Below are 22,041 nucleotides of genomic sequence, written 5' to 3' on the forward strand. Positions count from 1 at the left end.
ATAATACGCAAACTACAGAAACAAGAAAAACATCCAGCAATAGGAGAACAGATAAATGAATTGTGGTGTATTCATACAATGGAAAACTTAGCAAGAAAAAGGAATGGACTACTGATATATGCAGCCACATAGATGGAACATGAATCTCAAAAATGTTATGGAAGGAATGCAGCCAGAAACAAAAAAGTATATATTGTATGAATCCATTTATAAGTAGTTCAAGAAATGGCAAAACTAAGTAAAGCAAAGTTAGGTTTCTTTTTTTTCTTTTTTCTTTTTCTTTTTTATTTTTTGAGACGGAGTCTCTTTCTGTCGCCAGGCTGAAGTGCAGTGGCGCGATCTCAGCTCACTGCAACCTCCGCCTCCCGGGTTCACTCCATTCTCCTGCCTCAGCCTCCTGAGTAGCTGAGACTGACTAAAGGCGCGCGCCACCACACCCAGCTAATTTTTGTATTTTTAGTAGAGACAGGGTTTCACCATGTTGGCCAGGATGGTCTCGATCTCTTGACCTCGTGATCCGCCCGCCTCGGCGTCCCAATGTGCTGGGATAACAGGCATGAGCCACCCGGGCACCTTGCCTAAACAAAGGAGAGTAGTCCAAGGGAACTATGAAAGGCCCCTGCATGAGAGGAAGGGAGGGTTTGTTGTGTGTGTGTGGTTTTTGTTTTATTTTGGTAGGGTTTGGGTTCCTAATTACTCTACAAGGTGCACCAGAATTGGAGATGTTTGTCCAAATTCATAATTTTTGAAAGAAAGAAATACATTCAGCGTACTACTATTCCCATTTCAAGATTGAAGAAATGCAGATTAAATTACTCAAATTTTGTGAGGAAGCAAGCATTTGAACTCAGTTCTCATGCCATATTCCAAATTGCCACACCAGATATCTGGCAGATTTAGGGAAGAGGAAAAAACTAAGCATCGATCTACCTGTGGCACTGTGTAATACCATTCTCAGGATTTTAACATCTAACTTACTCTCTCTGAGACAGCGATCACAAAGGAATAGACAAGGGGACCACAAATCATTAAAACTGCTGTCAAACAAAATAGAGAACATTTTCCCTAAAAGTTATTTGTTTGTGTAGCGAATAACAAGTTTGACGTTCTCACTGGAACGCAGAATATGAATAAATGAACGAGTTCCAGTAAGAAGTCTGCAACCTTTCTTAGTGGTTCACTAAACTCACGTTTTTTGAATGATTGTGTGGTTTCTCTGCAAAGAGCAGTTTTGGAGGAAAAGACCCGAGGTTATTTACAAAACAAGAAGCTCACACATAGGAACTGATCCAGTAAGGAGGATCCCGAAGAGAGACAAATCATTTTTGCATTGTTTTGTTGGAAACGCCGGGCACTGCCAACAGTGTTTTACATCACTGTTCCTCAAATTTTAATGTGATTTGATTCCTGGAAATCTTGTTAAAATATAAGTTCTGATTCCATAAGTCTGGTGTGGAGATGAGACCTGAATTTCTAAAAAGCTCCCCAAAGATACCCACACTGTCAGTAGGGGTGGGAGTGGCGGAGGCGACTACAGGGGAAAGCTTCACTTTGAGTGATCGAGAGGCTCTACGCAACTGGAAAGAAGAAACTCAAAATCCCTCGTACAGAGAGAAACTCACCAGCCCCCGACCCCCGGGCAGCAGTAAAGCGAGCCTAGAATCCCACTGCGCCTAGAATCCCACTTCTTACCCCAGGATCAGCAGCGCGCTCTGCAGCTGTCCCCGCACCTCCAGAAACACGCGCGTCTCCGCCGTAGTAGCCGCCATGGCGGGCGTCCAGTCCCGTACCGGATCAAGCTGGAGGTTCCGAGGGGCCCGGGTCAACAGGACCAGAAGAGGCTCACAATGTGCGGACCAATCAGCAGCAGCCCCGCGGCGGCGCAGGCGCCTGTGCCAGATCGCAGGGCTGGTGCCGCCTACTAGCTCACAGCGCCACCTGCCGGCCGGAGAGTGCACCACCCAGAAGGCGCGTGACCCCGGAAGCCGGGGCGGGGCGCGCATCTTCAAAACCAGGCTTTGGCCCAGAGTGCTGAGAAAGGTGGGCGGCGAGAGGCTAGCTATCGCCCCACTCTGCTTCTTATGAGCGTGACTTGGCGCGTTAGCATCCCTGGAAATGACCATAAAAATCAGACCCAGAGTTCACACCTTTGGCTAGCTCGAAGGGAGGGAGATGATGGAGGCAGGTGTTATAGGTGGGCTTTGTCCCCAGGAGATCCAAGAACAGAATTCCCGGCCCCCAAACCCACTTTATCTTGGTCTCTTTATGAACAAGGGTCGTTTGTTAGCCTCTGTCTAAAGCAACAAAATTTTCAAGAATTGACTTGCCATTGCTTCTCAACTTAGGGTCGCTCCAAAATTGAAACAGGTGCAAAAATATGAGGAAGTTCTTTGTTACCTAATGCAGAAAAGTGTGGCTGAAGTCTATCAGGACTAACCATTTTTTAGGGAGTAAAAAAGGAAGATGAGAATGATTACGTATGTACAGCTCCACTATTCACTTTCACAAAAGTAAAACCTAAGAGAAGTTGGAGAAGTTTACTACTAGAAGATAGTTTTGAAAAGTTTGACACAGTAAAGAACCTGGTATAATGTAAATACTATAATGAAGAACTATTAAAATATAAGACCAGGGTAGAATTACAATAGGGCTTCTTAAAAACAAGGAGCTGCTTTTATTTATTTATTTATTTTTTTCGGAGTCTCGCTCTGTCGCCAAGGCTGGAGTGCAGTGGCGCGATCTCGGCTCACTGCAACCTCCGCCTCCTGGGTTCAAGCGATTCTCCTGCTTCAGCCTCCCAAGTAGCTGGGATTACAGGCGCGCGCGCCACCCTGCCCGGCTAATTTTTCTATTTTTGGTAGATCTGCCCACCTTGGCCTCCCAAAGTGCTGGGATTACAGGTGTGAGCCACCATGCCCGGCCTAAACCATAAATAAATTGTAAATAAATAAATCCTGTCATATATTTTAAGATAATAGCTTAAGACAATTTTTCTAAAATCAGTATTTGGGGTGATTAAAGTTTATTATGTTGATGCACAAATTATTATATCTGTCACAATAATTAGAAGTCATAGATGGAAGCAACAATTCACTTAAAAAATAAAGTTTACTATTATTTGGTCTCAAATAATTCATCTATTTGAAGAATGATGATTTCAACTCTTCATATTTTCCACCTTTAATACCCAAGGCTATTGAATGCTTAAATATTGACATATTATATTGAAATATACAACTTTCTTAGCACAGCTTACTCTTTATAATTGTTTTGTTAGCTTAAAAGATTGTTATATATTTAGTTACATATTTGTAAAAACTTTCATTTTTTTACCCTATGGTGTTGGCAAAACGGTGCAATTTACCTTGGAGTAACTAGATATGATTGATAGAACTCTAGACTCAAAATAGTTCCAAATCTGACATCAACTATTTGTCTCCTAACTTCACAAGTCTCCTAACCTTTCTGGGACGCAGGTTACTCATATGAAATATTGAGAAACTATTCAAATAATATTTAAAAGCTGTTTTCAGTTCCTATTATCTCTTCAAATGAAAACATCTGCTAACCCCCTTTCTAGCCACTCCTGAAATTGGTAGCCATGGCCGCTTCCCGCAACAGTCCACTTGAGGGCGCTGTGGCAACAGCTAGCGCAAGGAGGCAGGAAGCCGACCGGGGGCTGGGATCGAAGGCCTCAGACGTCGACGCCGGCGTGGGCGCGAGCGCGGTGCACTCTGGGAGCTGTCACTAGGCCCTTCGGCTCCCGGTCTCGGTGTAGCTGCCGTGGTTGCCAGGAGAGCTGCGCCGGCGAGGAGCGGCCGAGCCAGCAGCAGGTAAAAGCGTCCCCGCCCCCAGTTCGGTCGCTAGGCAGGTCGCCGGTTCCGAGCATCCTTCTCGGCCCGGCTAGGTCCTGAGCCGCGGGGACGCCTTGCGAGTCTGACTGCTGTGGCGTCGGGGGTGTTGCCGCTCCGGCCCCGCCAGGAGCCGCGAAGCTGGTCGGCCGCCTTCTGGTTTCCGGGGAGTCAGGAGCTGCGCGGGGACTGGAGGGCCAGGGTTGGGGCCGGGGCCGGGGCCTGGGCCGGGCAGAGGCGCGAGGGCGGCCCCAGGTGAGGGAGGCCGGAGGCGGGGCCGGGGGCCGGGGGCAGGTCCCGAGCCTCCCCTGCTGGGGCGGAGCAGTGCGCAAGGCTGGGGCAGAGGTCGCACCTGTGCGATGGAGGCGCGCGGAGTACCCTCTTTGTTGGAGGAATCGAGGCGTTGTGCCTTCTCGGCTGGTGGGTTCTTTTACATTGAGGAGACACGTAGGCCCGCGATGGTTCATGTTCTCCAGGGTGCTTAGAAAGGAGTACCGAAGTTTATTAAGAGGAAGTCGGAAGAGTCAAACGGGAGTTGTTAACAATTATCACCTTTGATTCCCAAGCCTTTTAAAGTTGCAACATAACAATAGTCACTTGTTCGGCCTCCTCCATTCTTGTACCCTGAGGGGGCGGGGAATGGCACACAACTATTTTTCGTAAGCTAAGTAAATTGTGTTTGAACATTTTTACACTATCTTAGAGTTCTATGGCGTTTGAGAAATGTAAAGATTGGGAAAATGACTTCGACTCCATCTAAAGCAGTCAAAAAAATGATAATTACCAAAAATGTAGGAAACTGTTTGCCTGACAAATAGGCCCTGAACTGTAGAGAGAGAGAAATCTGTTTTGATGTTGTTGGCCATTGTCTATGCAGACATAAGTTCTCACATTTTAATTTTGTTTGTGGGTATTAATATGGTCTACAGTGAATAACATATGTCGGCATTATGTGCTAAGTAACTCACCACCTGATAGATAACACAGTGATTTAGGTGGGCCGACTGAAGTTATGAATAAATTAAAACCACGAGTATTCTAAATGCTTTATTTTAGTGATTACTTTCGGCCACAACTGATAACTAAATCATTCTCTATAATTGTTAAGCAGTAGCAAATCTCCACGTGGGCTTGATTATTAGGGACCTAGTGCTGAAAGAAAGAACTAGAAACACCTGATTTAATACACCAGAAAATGTGACACCATAACCCAGATCTTAAATGTAAGGTAAGTGTTGTCAGTTAAATGTTTGTATACATTCAAAGAAGTCCTATTTTGTAGTTAAAGTAATGGAGTGAGCTCTGGCCTGGGAATGAAGAGATTAGATTCAAGTCCTTTAATCTGCTACTAACCAGGTGTGACCTCCATTCTTCGGTTTTGTCATTGTTTAAGGAAATTTGAAATTCGACCAGGGTTTTCCAAACTGATGTTTCCCCCAGAACAGTGTTCTAAAGCCATTTAATAGGCTTACTTCCCCCAAAGCAGTGTTCGATGGCAAATAATTTGGGAGCACACTAGGTTAAACTATGTTTAACTTTTTTGCTTGTAAAGGCAGGACTCTTCAAAACCTTTACTGTTATGCTGATACATGTAAATCTCCAGAAGGTTATCCTAGCATTCCCAAATTTACCTGATCTGTTTTCTCATGGCCAATTGGTTAACAACTCTTAGAATATAATTACATAAAATATAAATTTAAAAACTGCTGTACTTAAGCTGAGTCCTCTTCAACTGTAAAAGTCCATGCATTGGGCTTATTTTTTGGCTGTCATTTTAAACTTTTTGGAGCATGAAGATCTAGTGGCAACTCACTTGTATAAAAAAAATTATATTTTTCTTAGTAAAATATTAATGATACACTTAAGTTCCCATGAGTCTTAATGCTTTAATTATTGGCAGAAGACTTATCTTATTCTTTCTAGTTTTTTGACTTTTTTTAAACCATAATTCATGTTTTGAATTTGATGGTGGAGTGTAGTTATTGATTTTATTCAAAATGGCATTTTAAAGTTCCAACAAATGAAGACTTGTTGATAATGGCATCACTTTTGCTATGATGATTTCTCTTTATAGTCATGAATTCCTAAAATGAAATTATGGTAGAAGCCACCCAAAATGTGCTTATTGTGTAATAACTACCTATTTTAAGAGCTTATATTATGGAAAAGAGCTAAAGGCTAAAACACAAATTCTGAGACAGTGATTTCTAAATTGCTTTACAAACACGATGTGTGCTGGACACAATCTTAAACTGTTTTGCTAAAGTCTGTTAAGTGTCACTAGTACACCACCAGTGTGGATATTCTGTTCATTCTTTGTTAGTTTCTTAGGGTGAATGCTGTTAATGCACAATTTTGCTTGCGGATAGGAGAGGTGGGAATAGAACATGTAATTTTAATAGATAAACATTAATTCAGGTAAATTATCTCCCTGGAATAAAACTATTAAGTAGAAATGTAAAGCTAATATTTTTTGTGTAATAGCTAACAGTTTTTATTGAGAATTATATGAAAATATGATCCCCTTGTCTTTAACTGGCGGTTTCCCTTTCTCCTTTATTGTATTTACTTCCTCCTCTCCAAGCTATCCAAGCCTGAAATCTCAATGACCTTTCATTGCATTGGTCAATGATATAGTATCAAATTTATTAAGGAAAAATTTATATACACTGATGTACTTTCATTTAAGTGTACATTTCAGTAAGTTTTAGTAGATATATATGCACCCGTGTAACTACCACCATAATCAAGATTTGGAAGATGCCACCACTCAGGCACATATTGTTATACTTTTACTCTCTGAGAATGTTCTCCTGTTACTGAGTGTGTAAATTATACCTTTAAGACCTAGCTCAAATGCCACCCTGTGAACCTTTTTTTGATTACCCCATTTTGAATTAATTTCCTCTTCTTCTGACTTTCCTATTCACATTTTTTTTAAATCATTCTTCTCCGTTCTTTGTGGTGGCTAACCCAGTGGCGAACGTATAGCAGGCACTTATTTGTTAACCAAATGGATTAATGTAATATTTCCTAAACTTCAGTCGTTGTGATATCATTTTCAAAATTTTGGCCATATCTTCCTGTTTGGCGTACTTCCTGTTTACTTATTATTTCTTTATATCAATGTGATTATTAAAGTAATATTTTAAAGGAAACTTGGAATAACTATGAGTAAAAAGCAGGTGGCACTTGCCATAAACAGAAGGTGGACGTATACGTAAAAATAATGAAAATCAAAGTGCTCTTAATTTCTAGCTAGAAACGATTGCCTGCAGGAGGCTCTAAGCCTAAAACTTGCCCTTTGTTTAAAAGTGAGATTGGCAAGAATTTCAGTGGTGTTAACATCTTGGCACCAAACTGAGAATTTCTTCCTGATGCAGTCAGAGGAACTGAAAGAGAATGAAGAGGAAATAACCTCCTTTTTCTTTGAAATGGAGTCTCACTCTGTCACTCAGTCTGGAGTGCAGTGGAGTGATCTCAGCTCACTGCAACCTCTGCCTCCCGGTTTCAAGCTATTCTCCTGCCTCAGCATCCTGACTAGCTGGGATTACAGGCACCCACCATCACCCTGGGCTAATTTTTGTATTTTTAGTAGAGACAGGGTTTCGCATGTTGGTCAGGCTGGTCTCAAACTCCTGACCTCAGGTTATCCGCCTCACCTCTGCCTCTCAAAATGCTGGGATTACAGGCATGAGCCACTGTGTCTGGCCCCTCCTCATTTAATTCAGTGTCACTTAGCTCTGCCCTCAGATCTGATAAAATCATCCCATGTCTCTCCATTTGGTGGCCTCAATTTTTGTAGATACTAAGTTAATCAGTGCTTGAAAATTCCTTAGAATTTTATCTGTGCAATAATTGAGAAACAAAGCCTTAATTGTAAATTAAAAAGTGTACTACAGTTACCTTAAAAAATATAGTAAAAAAAGTTACTTTAAAAAATAGTACAAAGATAATATTCTTGAATCAGATATGTTTTTATTTTTTCAAAAACGTTCTGAATGTTACTGATGTTACATCCTACTAGGGTACATTAGCCTTAAGATAAACATTTGAATCTAAAATCTAAATCTGAAAACAAGTGGGAACCTGTCATATGGCAAAGTGATGACTGTTGATTCAGGAGTGATGAAATGTTAATATAATGTTTATTTGGCAAAGCTCCTGTATGAGTAGATGAGGTAATAAAGTTAAAATAATCTCCTATCTCCTTCAGTTTTTTCTCTCATCACTTAAGTTTTATATAGCTATATTTTTATATTTTAATCCTGCCAAAGACATTTCTAGACTTTTTCCTCCTGAGATGACACCTTCTACTCTCCTGTGGAAGGAGTTTCGTATGAACAGACTGGAAAATAAATTCCCTGCTCTTATTTTGTAAAATAAAATACATCTTGTATTTAAAGTTTCTGTAGTTACTTATAGGCATATATCCATATTATGAGCCTAATGTTTGCTGTTATTTTGTGTTCATGAGCAAAGAGCTTCAGTAAATAGACCCTTTCGTTTGGTGTTAACTGTTTCAAAAAAAAAAATTAACCTGAGTGGTGATAAGTTTATCGGTACACACAGTCATTTGCTACTCACCAAGAGGTCAGATTCCTGGGTTTTGGTTTTGTTTTTGTTTTTGAGACGGGGCTCTGTAGTCCAGGCTGGAGTGAGATTCCTGTTAATCTAAGGTTCTGGGATACAATCTAAAAAATTGGGAGTAAGTAAAGAGCCATCTTGGATGCATGGCCTTTATTTCACAAACAAGTGGTTTCCTTCCTGCTTCTCTACAGTAAAATAAGGAAGCAGTATAGAAGCAATATAGGTAAATTGTCGTTATTTAGAAGTGACAGCTGACTATAATCAGAAAATCATAAAAACACTGCAATCTTAGTCCTTTGAATTATACAGGTAAATAGCCCTACATTTTTCAGTTGCTTTTGCTTGTGCTATTATATTATGAAAAGGTACTATAAAGTATCAGCTACCTGAAACCTTTAGAATATGTGTTATTTTTATCAAATATTCTTCATAGCTAGAATTTTTTTTATATACCCCAAATGCCATCGCAGAGCACTGATTATGCTTTTTGCTTCTGTTCAGCATGATGCAGCTGGCACAGTGGCTTTACCATACATGCTTAACAGTTTAAAAATTTCCTGGAGAGGTTTTTCTCCTGCTGGCCTGTGAAAAAATAGAACATAGTACAGTACTTGCTTTAAAGTTAGTCTCTGACATTTTGGAAGAAATATGTGTTTGAATGACTTCCATATTATATACAGCATTACCACCAATTAGCAGCTCACTTTTTTTTCCTTTTTTTTTTTTTTTTTTGAGACAGACTCTCACTCTTTTGCCCAGGCTGTAGTGCAGTGGCATGATCTCGGCTCACTGCAACCTCCACCTCCTGGGTTCAAGCAATTCTCCTGCATCAGCCTTCCAGGTAGCTGGGACTACGGGCATGTGCCACCACGCCTGGCTAATTTTTATTGTATTTTTTAAATAGATACAGGGTTTCACCATGTTGGCCAGGCTGGTTTCTGTCTCCTGACCTCAGGTGATCCACCCACCTCGGCCTCCCAAAGTGCTGGAATTACAGGTATGAGCCAACGCACCTGGCCAGCAGTTCACTTTTGAGCCTGAATGAGGGGTTCCAGAAACAAAATATGGCCTCTGACATTTTTTGGAAGGCTGTCCTCAAAGCACTGTTCCCCAAACCTACCTGATTCCATAACTTGAGGCTGCCAATTAGTTTTATGTAATCTGATAACTTTCATTATGTTTTAAGTTACAGAGATTGTGGTTGAAAATAGGAAAATATTATTTGGGAATAAACTGTTGTTTAGTTATCTATTGCTACATGACAAATTATCTCAAAATGTAGTGATTTAAAACAGTATCTCACACAATTTTTGTCAGAAGGGATAGGGAAGTTATTTGGCTTGAGTTCTGGCTTGAGTTTCTTATGAGGTTGCAGTCTGATTGCAGTTGGAGAACTCACTTTCAAAGTGGCTCACTCATGACTGGCAAGGCAAGTTGTTTCTGGCTTTTAGAGGAAAGACGTAGTTCCTTCCCACATGGGCCTCTTCACAGGTATGCTTTGAGTGTCCTTACGACATAGAGGCCAACTTGCCCTAGAATGAGTGATTCTAGAGACATCAAAGGGGGAGCTACAGTGTCTGTTATGGCCTTTTACTTCTGCAGTGTTCTATTGATTATTCTCACAAGCCAGCAGTAATTTTGTGTGGTAAGCAATTGCGCAAGAGCATGAATATCAGGAAGTGAGGATCATTGAAACCCATGTTAGAAGCCATTATGTGAACATGTATCTAAATCGTAAACAGTACCTATTTACTCAGTGTGCAGTATATACACAGCTCATTATGATTTTGGAAAGAATATTCAAAGATTAACTTAAAATGCCACTTGAAAATTAATGTACCAAACAAATCAAGCACTTTGACAAATTCTTAGTCTCCATGGTCCTTTGGGATGGGGGTATGATTCTGAGTTGAGATGTAGCACTTAAGATACAGATTTTATTTATTTATTTATTTTTTGTTATTTATTATGAGATGAAAGGAGGAAACGCCACATTTTACAGAGTTGCTATTTCATGTTCTTTAGGGACATTATTCATTCACTCTTTATTACCATAAATGGGGCATAATTCACATGATTTTAAAAGTACAAGAAAGTATACAGATAGTCCCCAAATCATGGTAGTTTGACTTTATGATTTTTCAACTTTGCACTGGTGCAAAAATGATACACATCCAATAAAAACTGGACTTCTAGTATCCATACAACCATTTTGATTTCTCCTTCCAGTATAGTATTTAATAAATTACATGAGCTATTCAACACTTTATTATAAAATATGCTTTACATTGGGTGATTTTTGCCCAACTATTGGCTAATATAGGTGTTCTGAGCACATTTAAGGTAGGCTAGGCTAAGCAATGATGTAAATAATAGTGAATCTACGTGAATGTACTTAACACTACTGAACTGTACACTCAATGGTTAAGATAGTAAATTTTGGCCAGGCTCAGTAGCTCATTTCTATAATCCCAACACTTTGGAAGGCCAAGGCCGGAGGATTGCTTGAGCCCAGCAATGCTAAATGAAATGTTAAATACATTTCAACTTACGGTATTTTCAACTTAGGATGAGTTTGTGTGGATATAAGCCATAAGTCAAGGAACATCTGTATGATGAAAAGACTCCCTTTCCTGGGCCCTCATCCATCCAGTTACCACCTGTCTCCTAGGAAGTAATGTTTAGTTTCGTTGTGTGTTCTTTCAGATATGTATTGTACATATGCAAATTAATACGTATTTTCCCTCTTTTAATATAAATGATAGCATATTATAAACACTATTCTGTGCCTTGCTTCTTTTAGTTAATATATCTTAGCACTTTAAAAATCAATGTATAGACTTAATTCATTATTTTTACCAACTGAGAGTATTCTGTTGTCATTCAATTTTTATAATGTTTATTGACTGTTTACCGTGGGTGAGGCACTTTTTAGGAGCTGGGGATTTGAAAGCTAAAATGACAGATGAGGTCTCTCTGTTATAGCGATTACCACCCCTGGAGTCACAGTTCAATTACAGTAAAGCAAGGTAAGTTCTATGATAGAGGAAGTATAGCGTGTAGTGGGAGTTCACAGGAAGGAGGTGTATATGTGAGTGTTAGAGGGATGGTGGAATGGTCCTGGAAGACTTCCCAAAAGGGATAAAATCTGAGACCTGAAGGATAAGTAGGTACTTGTCAGGTCAAGTTAGGATTTAGTGTTTCAAATGGAATAAAAGAGTGGCTCTCAAAAAATGCATTTAAAAATTATTACAAAGCTATAGTAATCAAAATAGTGTGGTACTGGCAAAAGACAGACATATAGATCAATGAAATTGAATGGAGAGTCCCAAAATAAACACTAGTTTATATGGTCCAACAGTGTTTGACAAGGGTGCCAAGACGACTCAGTCAGGAAAGGACAGCCTCTTCACCAGATAGTGTTGGGAAAAACTGATATCCCCATGTGAAAAAATGAAGTTGTATATCTTATACCATACACAAAGATTAACACAAAATGAATTAAAGACCTAAAGATAAGACCTAAAACTATAAAGCTCCTAGAAGAAAACATAGGAGAAAAGCTTTATGACATTGAGTGGCAATTTCTTGGATATGACAGCAAAAGCACAGGCAATAAAAGCAAAAATAAAAAATAGGATTGTATTAATCTTAAAACTTTCTGTGCATCAGAGAATACAAGAGAGTGAAAAAGCAAACTATGGAAAGGGAGAAAATATCCATAAATCATGTGTTTGATAAGAGGCTAATACCCAGAATATATAAAGAAAGAGCTACTCTTACAGTTCAATAACAACAAAATAACTGAATTTTAAAATGGGCCAAGGACTTAAATAGACATTTTTCCAAAGATGATATATAAATGGCCAACAAATATATGAAAAGATATTGAGGCCGGGTGTGGTGGCTCACGCCTGTAATCCCAGCACTTTGGGAGGCCAAGGTGGGCGGATCATGAGGTCAGGAGATTGAGACCATCCTGGCCAACATGGTGAAACCCCATCTCTACTAAAATACAAAAAATTAGCCAGGCGTGGTGGTGCACGCCTGTAGTCCCAGCTATTCAGGAGGCTGAGGCAAGGGAATCGCTTGGACCCGGGAGGTGGAGGTTGCAGTTGAGCCAAGATCGTGCCACTGCACTCCAGCTTGGAGGCAGAGCAAGACTCCATCTCAAAAGAAAAAAAAAATGTTGAAGATCACTAATCATTAGATAAATGCAAATCAAAACCACAAAGATATACCTAACCTTACACCCATTGGGGTGGCTACTATTTAAAAAAAAAAAAAAAAAGTGTTGGCAAGGATGTAGGGAAATTAGAAACTTGTTGGGCACTGTTGGTAGGAATGTAAAATGGTTCAGTCCCTGTGGAACACAGTATGGCCATTCCTCAAAAAAAGTTTAAAAAATTACTCTCTAAATTCAGCAATGCTGCTTTTGGATATATCCAAAAGAGTTGAAAGCAGGATCTTGAAGAGGAATTTGCACACCTGTGTTGATTTAATTTTCTATTAAATAGCAGCACTATTCGTGATAATCAAGAGGTAGAAACAACCTAATTCTGCATCTATGGATTAATGGATAAGCAAAATACAGTACCTACATAGAATGAAATATTACTGAGCCTTAAAAAAGGAAATTCTGACACATGCTACAACATGGATGAATCTTGAGGACATTATGCTGAGTGAAATAAGCCAGTTATAATAAAAAGAGCCATACAATATGGTTCCCCTTACGTGAGGTATCTAAAGTAGTCAAATTCATAAAAACAGAAAATAGAATTGTTGTTTAATGGGTATAGAGTTGCAGTTTGCAAGATGAAAAGTTCTGGAGATTGGTTGCACAACAACGTGAATGTACTTAACACTACTGAACTGTACACTCGGGTTAATATGGTAAATTTTGGCCAGGCTCAGTGGCTCATTCCTGTAATCCCAACACTTTAGGAGGCCAAGGCCAGAGGATTGCTTGAGCCCAGTTGTTTAAAACCAGCCTGGGCAACATAGTAAGACCCCTTAAAAAAAAGATGGTAAATGTTATATGCTTTAAAAAAAATTAGAAGAGGACTATAGGCTGGGCACAGTGGCTCATGCCTGTAATCCTAGCACTTTGGGAGGCCAGGGCAGGAGGATCATTTGAGGCCACAAGTTCAAGACCAACCTGGGCAAAAAAGTAAGACCCTGTCTACAAAAAAAAAAATTTTTTTTTTTTAATTAGCTAGACATGTTGGCACCTACCTGTAATCCTGGCTACTCAGGAAGCTAAGGCAAGAGGATTGCTTGAACCCAGGAGTTAGAGACATCAGTGAGCCATGATTGTGCCACTGCATTCCAGGATGGGTGATAGAATGAGACCTTGTCTCAAAAAAATAAAAAGGACTTTAAACTTTTAGAAACATGAAGCATATGTACATTTTTTACATTTTATACTGTCATGTAAGCCATGTTTCTAAATCAGGGGTGTCCAAACTTTTGGCCTCCCTGAGCCACATTGGAAGAAGAATTGTCTCAGGCCACACATAAAATACACTAACGCTTAACTATAGCTGATAAGCTAAAAAGGTCCATGCATAAATCTCTTAATGTTTTAAGAAAGTTTATGAATTTCTTGGGCCACATTCAAAACTGTTCTGGGCTGTGGGTTGGACAAGCTTATTCTGAATATTGAAAAAGATACTGATTTAAAAATTAGGTCAGAGGGGTTGAATCACAAGGTATCATGCAGAGGCATAGCATTTTGAGCTTGAGTATAATTTAATAGAAAATTAAATTGTATCCACAAAATTAATAGCGTATGTAAAGGTACTGAGATGGGAGGGAGCAAGTCTTGAACAGTGGACAATTGCCTAGGTTTTGCTTAGCTGGGACAGAAGTGTGAATAAGATTGAAGGAATGGGTCTATTTTATGAAGACTTTAATTATTGACTAACAGCTTGGATTTCATGTCTAAGAAAATGAATATCACAATTATAGCAGTAATAAGAGCACTTCTTATATGCTAAGTTAACACTGAGCTAAAGAGCTTTCCAGGGAGTATCAAATGTACTTTTCTGAGCTTCCAGCAAGGAATGTGCTCCACCTGCTTTTTTCCTGTGTAAAATTAATTGGCTCTTGGAGAAGGTAAAGGTAGTGAAAATAGGTTGTTGACATAGTCCAGGTATAAAATAGGCATGAATTAAGGACCATTCTGAAAAATGCACATTTGTAGACTTTATTAAACTGCTCCAAAATGAAATCGCACAAGTACAAACTTGTGTAATTAGGAAGATGATGGTGCTGTTGACAGTAATGAAGGAAAAAAAGGAAATTCAGAAAATAATAGCAGTGCTTGACAGACTTTACAGCATTTCTTGTGTTGGAGTGATATTCTGACAACAGAGTTACTGTGAAACGGAAAGTGAGGAGAGGTATAGTAACAGTTTATGGTTTATCAGTATTTTGGAGGGTGCCTATGTTTTGTAGAGATTTTTTACAATAATTAAGCAATACCTTATTTTGGTTCTCATTCTATTACGTGCTTCAGAATCTACAAAAATATCTAGAGTTAATTCTCTCTTACAGAATTAACACCTCAGCAAAGTTATTTTGTTCTTTCATAATGAGCATTATTAATATTGTTGTTTTGTTATCATCTTAACCTTAAAACATGAGAGGGGATGAACATTGAAGGGTTTTAGGAGCTGGGGGAAGGTCTGCTGTAGGCTGTACCCCATTTTTCTCTGTAAAGTATCTTGAATATCCTCAAAATTAATTCTAGTTTTCTTTACTTTGTCCATCAAGGGAGTTAACCCGTGTGCAAGGCTACTTTCTGTCACCATTCTTTCATAGATTTTGGAAACTGATGTGCACAGATACATGTATGGTCTGTGTCCAGTGTGAACTCTTTTTTTAAAAAGCATCTTTAAATAAAAGTATTCAGTTAAAGTGTTGGTGACTTCCTGTATAATCTTTTGATCTTATCTTTTAAATACATAGGCATGACTGAATTTGCATCTCAGTGAATTTTTTGCATGTGTGCTTTTTCTTATGATTTTACTTTTGGAACAGTCTTAATAAAATGTGCAAAGAAAAACATTAAAATTCCATGGGATTTTTTTTAATGGGAAAAATTTTTTTTCTACTGGCTGTGATTAAAATTTGTTTACAGATATTCAGTTAAATTGGAACACACTAGGAAGTATAGAAAAATGTTTGGCTAGTATGTATAGTACGGCATTGTTATGTTAACTTATGTAAAAACCAGTGTTTATTTGAAAATCCAACTCTATAGTAAGTTAATAGCATACTATTTATTTTTTAAATGCTGAAAACATTGTTAAATTACTAATTTTTAAATATATTGGTTAGATTTTATTTTGCAAATAGTGATTTGATTAACTTAATATGGGTTTAATTATGCTGTAAAAATTATTTTTGCTTATTTCACTTTATTTCTAGTAGTATGTTTTAGCATATGTAAAAGTTTAAGCAAAATCATTGTCAGTCATTAAATGAAGAATGATAGCTACAAATAAAGATACTTTGAGGAAGGTACTTTCTGATGAAAATTGATGTTTCAGGTAAGCTGGAAAAAAATACACAATGAGATAGTTAACAGTTAGTTATTCCTCATCTTGTGTTTCACCTCTCTAATCCTTCTGAATAGCAATGCATTCATTTTTATCATTATTCTCATGTCTTACCTTCTGCTGTATATAAAAAATAAGCCATGTTTTCTTTCTTCTTCCAAACTATTAATAAAAGCAAAACAGAATGTGGTCAATCTAGATAATTTAGATGTTCTTTAAGTGTGCTATTCTGATATTTACTCTTAGGCTGATTTTTTTCCCTTGCCATCTAAAATGTTTGTTTCATTTCCCCCTACCCAATCAATGTATACACAGGGAAATCAAACATTTTAATGTTAGGAAAAACAAAACATTAGAAAGATATGTTTGAAAAAAGCAGATACATCCTAAAAGCAAAATTTAGTTGTTTGGAATTCTGTTTTACATTATCCACACAACTACTTCTTTCTATAGATATGGTTAATACAATGATATATGACTAAACCAGAATATTAAACTATCAGTGATGTTCACAGGTTTCATCAAAATAAGGGAAACTTCTTTGATATATTTGTTTTCTGAACTATCGTTTTGTCCCCTCATAACTAATAACCCTCAGGAATTATATCTCCCTTTGCCAAGAGAAAAAACCTGTCTTTAGTAGGTCCTATAAAGCATCCCTTAGGTGCTTAATAATAGAATTTGTGCACTAAAGCATACACCTAATCCAACAAAAATCCTGTCATCAGCCCTGCACATCCTAAATTTGGGGACAGCCACATCTGTAATACTGTTTTTGGATGTGTAACCCAACCTGCAGTACCTCTGTAGTATTTCATCCCACTTCAGAGCATTTTTACCTCTTAGGAATTATTTTCTAGGGAGGAATAGATTGTTGTCCTCTATGTTCTGTATATGGTTCCCTTTGTATATAGGTTCACCATGGCCATTTATTGAATTAAAATCCCTGTTTTATAATGTCTGTATCACCCAAAACAATCTACAGATTCAATACAATTCTTATCAAAAGACCAATGACATTCTTCACAGAAATAGAAAAAAGAAAATCCTAAAATTCATGTGGAACCACAAAAGACCCCAAATAACCAAAGCCATCTTGAGCAAAAAACAAAGCTGGAGGTGTTATACTACCTGACTTCATAATATACTACCTGACTTCATAATATACTACAAAGCTTATTGTAACCAAAATAACATGGAACTGGCATAAGAACAGACACACTGACTAATGGAACAGAATAGAGAGCCCAGAAATAATTCCACACATTTACAAACAACTGTTTGTTTGTTGGTTTGTTTTTTGAGACAGAGTCTCGCTCTGTTGCCCAGGCTGGGGTGCAGTGGTGCGATCTCACCTCACTGTGGCCTCTGCCTCCAGGTTCAAGTGATCCTCCTGAGTAGCTGGGATTACAGGTATGTACCACCATGCCCGGCTAATTTTTGTATTTTTAATAGAGACAAGGTTTCACCATGTTGGCCAGGCTGGTCTCCAACTTCTGGCCTCAAGTGATCCACCCACCTCAGCCTCCCAAAGTGCTGGGTTTACAGGTGTGAGCCACCATGCCCAGCCCTACAACCAACTGGTTTTTGACAAAGGCGACAGTAATACACAATGGGGCAAGGACATTCTCTTCAGTAAATCGTGTTGGGAAAACTGGATAAACTGCAGAACAAAATTAGACCCTAATCTCTCACCATATACAAAAATCAACTTGGGTTAAAAAAAAAAGTAGGACCTGAAACTATGAAACTACTAGGAGAAAACAAGAAAAGCTATGTGACATTGATCTGCACCATGATTTTGTATCTATGATCTTAAAAGCACAGGCAACAAAAGCAAAAACAGACAAATGGGGTTATATGAAATTAAAAAGCTTCTGCACAGCAAAGGAAACAATCAGCAAAGTAAAGAGACAACCTACTTACAGGATGGGAGAAAATATTTGCACACCATACATCTGATAAGGGGTTAATATCTAAAATATATAAGGAACTCAATAGCAAGTAAACAACTTGATTTTAAAATGTGCAAAAGACCTGAGTAGACATTTCCCAAAGGAAGACATAAATGGCCAACAGGTATATGAAAAAAGGCTCAATGTCACTAATCATGAGGTAACTGCAAATCAAAACTACAATGAGATATCATCTCAATCCTGTTAGAATTGCTATTATCAAAAAGACAAAAGGTAAGTGTTAGAGAGGACGTGGAGAAAAGGGAACACACTGTTGGTGGGAATGTAAATTAGTATAGCCATTATGGAAAACAGTATGGAAGGTCCTCGAAAAATGAAAAAAAAATAGAACTACCATATGATTCTGTAATCCCACTACTGAGTATATATCCAAAGGAAATGAAATCAGTATGTCAAAGAGATAAGTGCACATAAACAGCAGTATTCACATAGCCAAGATATGGAATCAGCCTAGGGGTCCATCAGCAGATGAAGGGGCAAAGAAAATATGGTTTATATGCATGATGGAATGCTATTCACCTATCAAAAAGCAAAATTCTGTTCTTTGCAATAACATGGATGAACCTAGAGGACACTGTGTTAAGTGAAATAAGCAAAGCACAGAAAGATAAATGCTGCATGATCTCACCCAATATGTAAAACCTAAAAAGTATATCCCACAGAAGTAGAGAATAGAATGGTGCTTACCAGTGGCTGGGGTGGTTTGAGAAAATGACAGGATGGAAGAATGTTGGTCAAAGGATATATAGTTAGGAGGAATAATTTCAAGAAATCTGTTGTACAGCATGGTGACTATGGTTAATGATGATATATTCTTGAAAAATGCAAAGAGTAGTAGGTGTTCTCACCACAAAAATGACAACTATTTGAGGCAATGCATTTGTTAATTAGCTACATTTAACCATTACACAGTGTGTATATACTTCAAAACATTATATTGTACATAATACTGTTTTATCTGTCAATTTAAAATAAGCTACATGTCTTTTTTTAAAACCCACTTTTTTTTTTTTTTTTGAGACCGAGTTTTGCTCTGTCACCCAGGCTGGAGTGCAGTGGTGCAGTCTCCACTCACTGCAACCTCCGCCTCCTGGGTTCAAGCAATTCTTCTGCCTCAGCCTCCCGAGTAGCTGGGATTACAGGTGCCTGCCACCATGCCCAGCTAATTTTTGTATTTTTATTAGAGATGGGGTTTCACCATGTTGGCCAGGCTGGTCTCAAACTCCTGACCTCAGGTGACCCACCCGCCTCAGCCTCCTGAAGTGCTCGGATTACAGGCATGAGCCACCATGCCCGACCAAAAACCCACTCTTTTATAGATAACAACCAAAAATAAAAACTTCTGTATCAGAATTATGATGATTTTTGTCTTATGTTTTAAACACTATCAGTATTGAGTGGTGAACCACTTGGGGTATTTTGAGTTGAGCTTTGGTCCCTGTGCTTCATTCAAGGTCTAGGAAGAATAACATATGTATTTACATTATTATAGTTTTTTTTAAGTACATTCTCTAAAAAAGAAATCTATATAGCCAGAAAAGTTTTTTGAAAAAAAATTAATGAGAGAGGAGAGGTAGAATATGTCATGCAGGAGAATTAAGACCTGTGGTTAAAAAAAAAAAAAAAAAATTCAGAAAGATACTGATTAAGGGCCAATTCCAGGAGTCAGTCTGCCAGAGTTCTTCCTGGTTCTTCTTTTTATTCTCTGTGGCACCTTGAACACTAATTGCCTTATATGAACATGGATTCATGTGTATATCTACCTCATGGATGTATTGTGAAGATACATGAGATAATTCACATGAAAGGGCTTAGCATAGTGCCTGGCACAGAGTAATTTGTAAGTCAGTATCAACTGTGATTATTATCTTGAGTAATATGTGGACAATGTTTATTTGGCTACTATGCTTTGGAGACAGGATGATCCTTTGTAACTCAAGGGTGTATGTTTAGGTGTTTATTATTATGGCTGTTTACCATTTGATGCTTAAAGTAGAATCCTACCTACCTGCTAATGGCTCATTTCAAGTTATAAATGGTGCTTATGTTTTGTATTTTCTAAAATTAATATTTTCATATTGCTATGTGTACCAGAAATCACAGAATTTGAAATGAGAATCTGATTTTATAGCATTCAGAGACAATTTTTAATAACATATATAATTTTGTATATATTTACTTGGTAAAAAAAGAAATTGTAAAGTTAAATCAGCTTCACTGTCACCTTGGCAGATCTATGGGCTTTTAAACCTCTTGTGTCTTAGGTTTTTATTCTTATAGCTTTTCTGAGACCTAAAGTGAAAATATAAATAGTCATATGCCGTATAACATTTCAGTCAATGATGGCCCACCTATGTAACAGTGGTCCCATAAGGTTTTAATAGTGTATTTTACTGTACTTTTCTATTTTTAGGTACACAAATACTGTTGTGTTACAGTTGCCTACAGTATTCAATATATAACATGCTGTACAGGTTTGCAGCCTAGGAGCAATAGGTTATACCATATAGCCAGGATGTGTAGTAGGGTTTACCATTATGTCTGTTTAAGCATGTTCTATGAATGTTCACACAATAAATCACCCAACAACACATCTCAGAACATATTCCCATCAAGCAATGCATGACTGTAAATAAGTACATAAAGTATAATAAAACTTTTTACAAATTTTTCTCCAGCTTGAGATTTGCAGCTAATTAATTTGAAAAGATTTGACTTCGACGTCTGGGAGTATCATACCTAAGTAGTTTTTTTTTTTTTTTTTTTTTTTTTTTTTTGAGACAGAGTCTCGCTCTGTAGCCCAGGCTGGAGTACAGTGGCGCCATTTTGGCTCACTGCAGCCTCTGCCTCCTGGGTTCAAGTGATTCTTGCGCCTCAGCCACCCAAGAGGCTGGGATTACAGGCACGCACCACCGCACCTGGCTAATTTTTGTTTTTTTTTTTTTTTTTTTTTTTTCAGTAGAGATGGTTTCACCATGTTGGCCAGGCTGGTCTCGAACTCCTGGCCTCAAGTGATCTGCCTGCCTTGGCCTCCCAAAGTGCTGGGATTACAGGCATGAGCCGCTGCACCCAGCCTAAATAGGATTTTTTTAATCTCCTTTCACAGGGCTGGAATGACTTCCTTCACATTTAGATAGTTATGTTTAATACAGATTAAACTGAGCCAATTTTTTTAAAGTGTAACTGGATATAGCGCATTTTTATAGATGTTCTTAGGTAATCTGTTTTTTAAAGCACTTAATAGCCATGTGAATGTATTCTGTATTTGAGGAGAGTAAGGTCAAGTGTGACTATACTAGTTAAGAAATAGAACTGTAGTTCTGCTTTTTATTTTTTTTCTGCAAAGCTTTTCTCAGAGAAAACAAACTAAAATCGTTTAACTATATTGTCGTTGATAGATTAATTCATTTATTGAGATTATATTTGAGGCCCTACTGTTTATCAGCCACTATTATGGGACTGCCGATGCAGGTATGAACAAGTAAGATAAGGCTATTGACTTCATGGTATTTGCATCCCATTGAGAGATGATAGACAGGAAACAAGCAAATAAATAGGAAAATTTCAAACTGTAACAAATGCTAGCAAGGAAATAATGTGATGTTATAGGGTACGTGGTAAGAGTTTGGCCCCAGGCAGGCTACTTAGACTGATCAGAAAGAACTTTTGGTAGGGTTTGATATTACTGGAGGATGAGAAGAAATCTGTCACATAGAATTGACCTAAGAGATTTTAAATGTAGAGAATAGCAAGAACAAAATGCCTACAATGCAAAAAAAAATTGGTGTATTTGAGTTTGGATATTATTCTAAGCTTTGTATTAGAATATTTGTATTTAGGGTATAGCTAAGATGTTGCTGTTTCTGTTGCATCAGAAGAGGTCTTATCATTAGAGAATAATTAAGACTAGAAGGTGACAGGACAAGCTTTGAGGAAAACCATTGATGGGTTTTTTGCGGTATTTTATTTTATTTTATTTTATTTTTTATTTTTTTATTTTTTTATTTTTTTTATTTTTTTTTATTTTGAGACAGAGTCTTGCTCTATTGCCCAGCC

The 22,041-nt window shown here is 38.0% G+C and overlaps 2 protein-coding genes and 1 long non-coding RNA gene across 37 annotated transcripts in view; 1 reads left to right on the top strand and 2 right to left on the bottom strand.

The window, feature by feature from the left end:
- Positions 1-2,104, bottom strand: part of UBE3D (ubiquitin protein ligase E3D) — a 186,432-nt gene extending 184,328 nt beyond the window's left edge. For 8 of the 9 annotated variants that reach the window (XR_010140185.1, XM_054556710.2, XM_063724600.1 and 5 more), the window contains exon 1: positions 1,693-2,104. Coding sequence is in view for 8 of the 9 variants with exons in the window: in XM_054556710.2 (XP_054412685.2) it covers positions 1,693-2,003 (311 nt within the window). In the remaining variant the exon portion in view is untranslated. 9 annotated transcript variants of the gene reach the window in all.
- A 1,640-nt stretch (positions 2,105-3,744) lies between these two features.
- The window catches only part of DOP1A (DOP1 leucine zipper like protein A), a 101,585-nt gene continuing 83,288 nt past the window's right edge, over positions 3,745-22,041 (top strand). For 10 of the 26 annotated variants that reach the window (XM_054557788.2, XM_063724880.1, XM_063724881.1 and 7 more), the window contains exon 1: positions 3,746-3,833. The gene's annotated coding sequence lies outside the window, so the exon portion shown is untranslated. Of the gene's footprint in view, positions 3,834-4,143; positions 4,272-4,353; positions 5,080-22,041 lie in introns of those variants that run through there. The other 16 variants (XM_054557789.2, XM_054557797.2, XM_024248112.3 and 13 more) reach the window with 6 other exon arrangements.
- Positions 8,159-22,041, bottom strand: part of LOC129059986 (uncharacterized) — a 43,033-nt gene continuing 29,150 nt past the window's right edge. The window contains exons 4-5 of one of the 2 annotated variants that reach the window (XR_008526268.2): positions 16,124-16,171; positions 8,159-9,023 (exon numbers count right to left, since the gene is read on the bottom strand). This is a non-coding gene — a long non-coding RNA (uncharacterized LOC129059986). Of the gene's footprint in view, positions 9,024-15,839; positions 16,006-16,123; positions 16,172-22,041 lie in introns of those variants that run through there. The other variant, XR_008526267.2, reaches the window with a different exon arrangement.

This window comes from Pongo abelii, chromosome 5 (assembly GCF_028885655.2).
Source record: "Pongo abelii isolate AG06213 chromosome 5, NHGRI_mPonAbe1-v2.0_pri, whole genome shotgun sequence".
NCBI lineage: Eukaryota > Metazoa > Chordata > Mammalia > Primates > Hominidae > Pongo > Pongo abelii.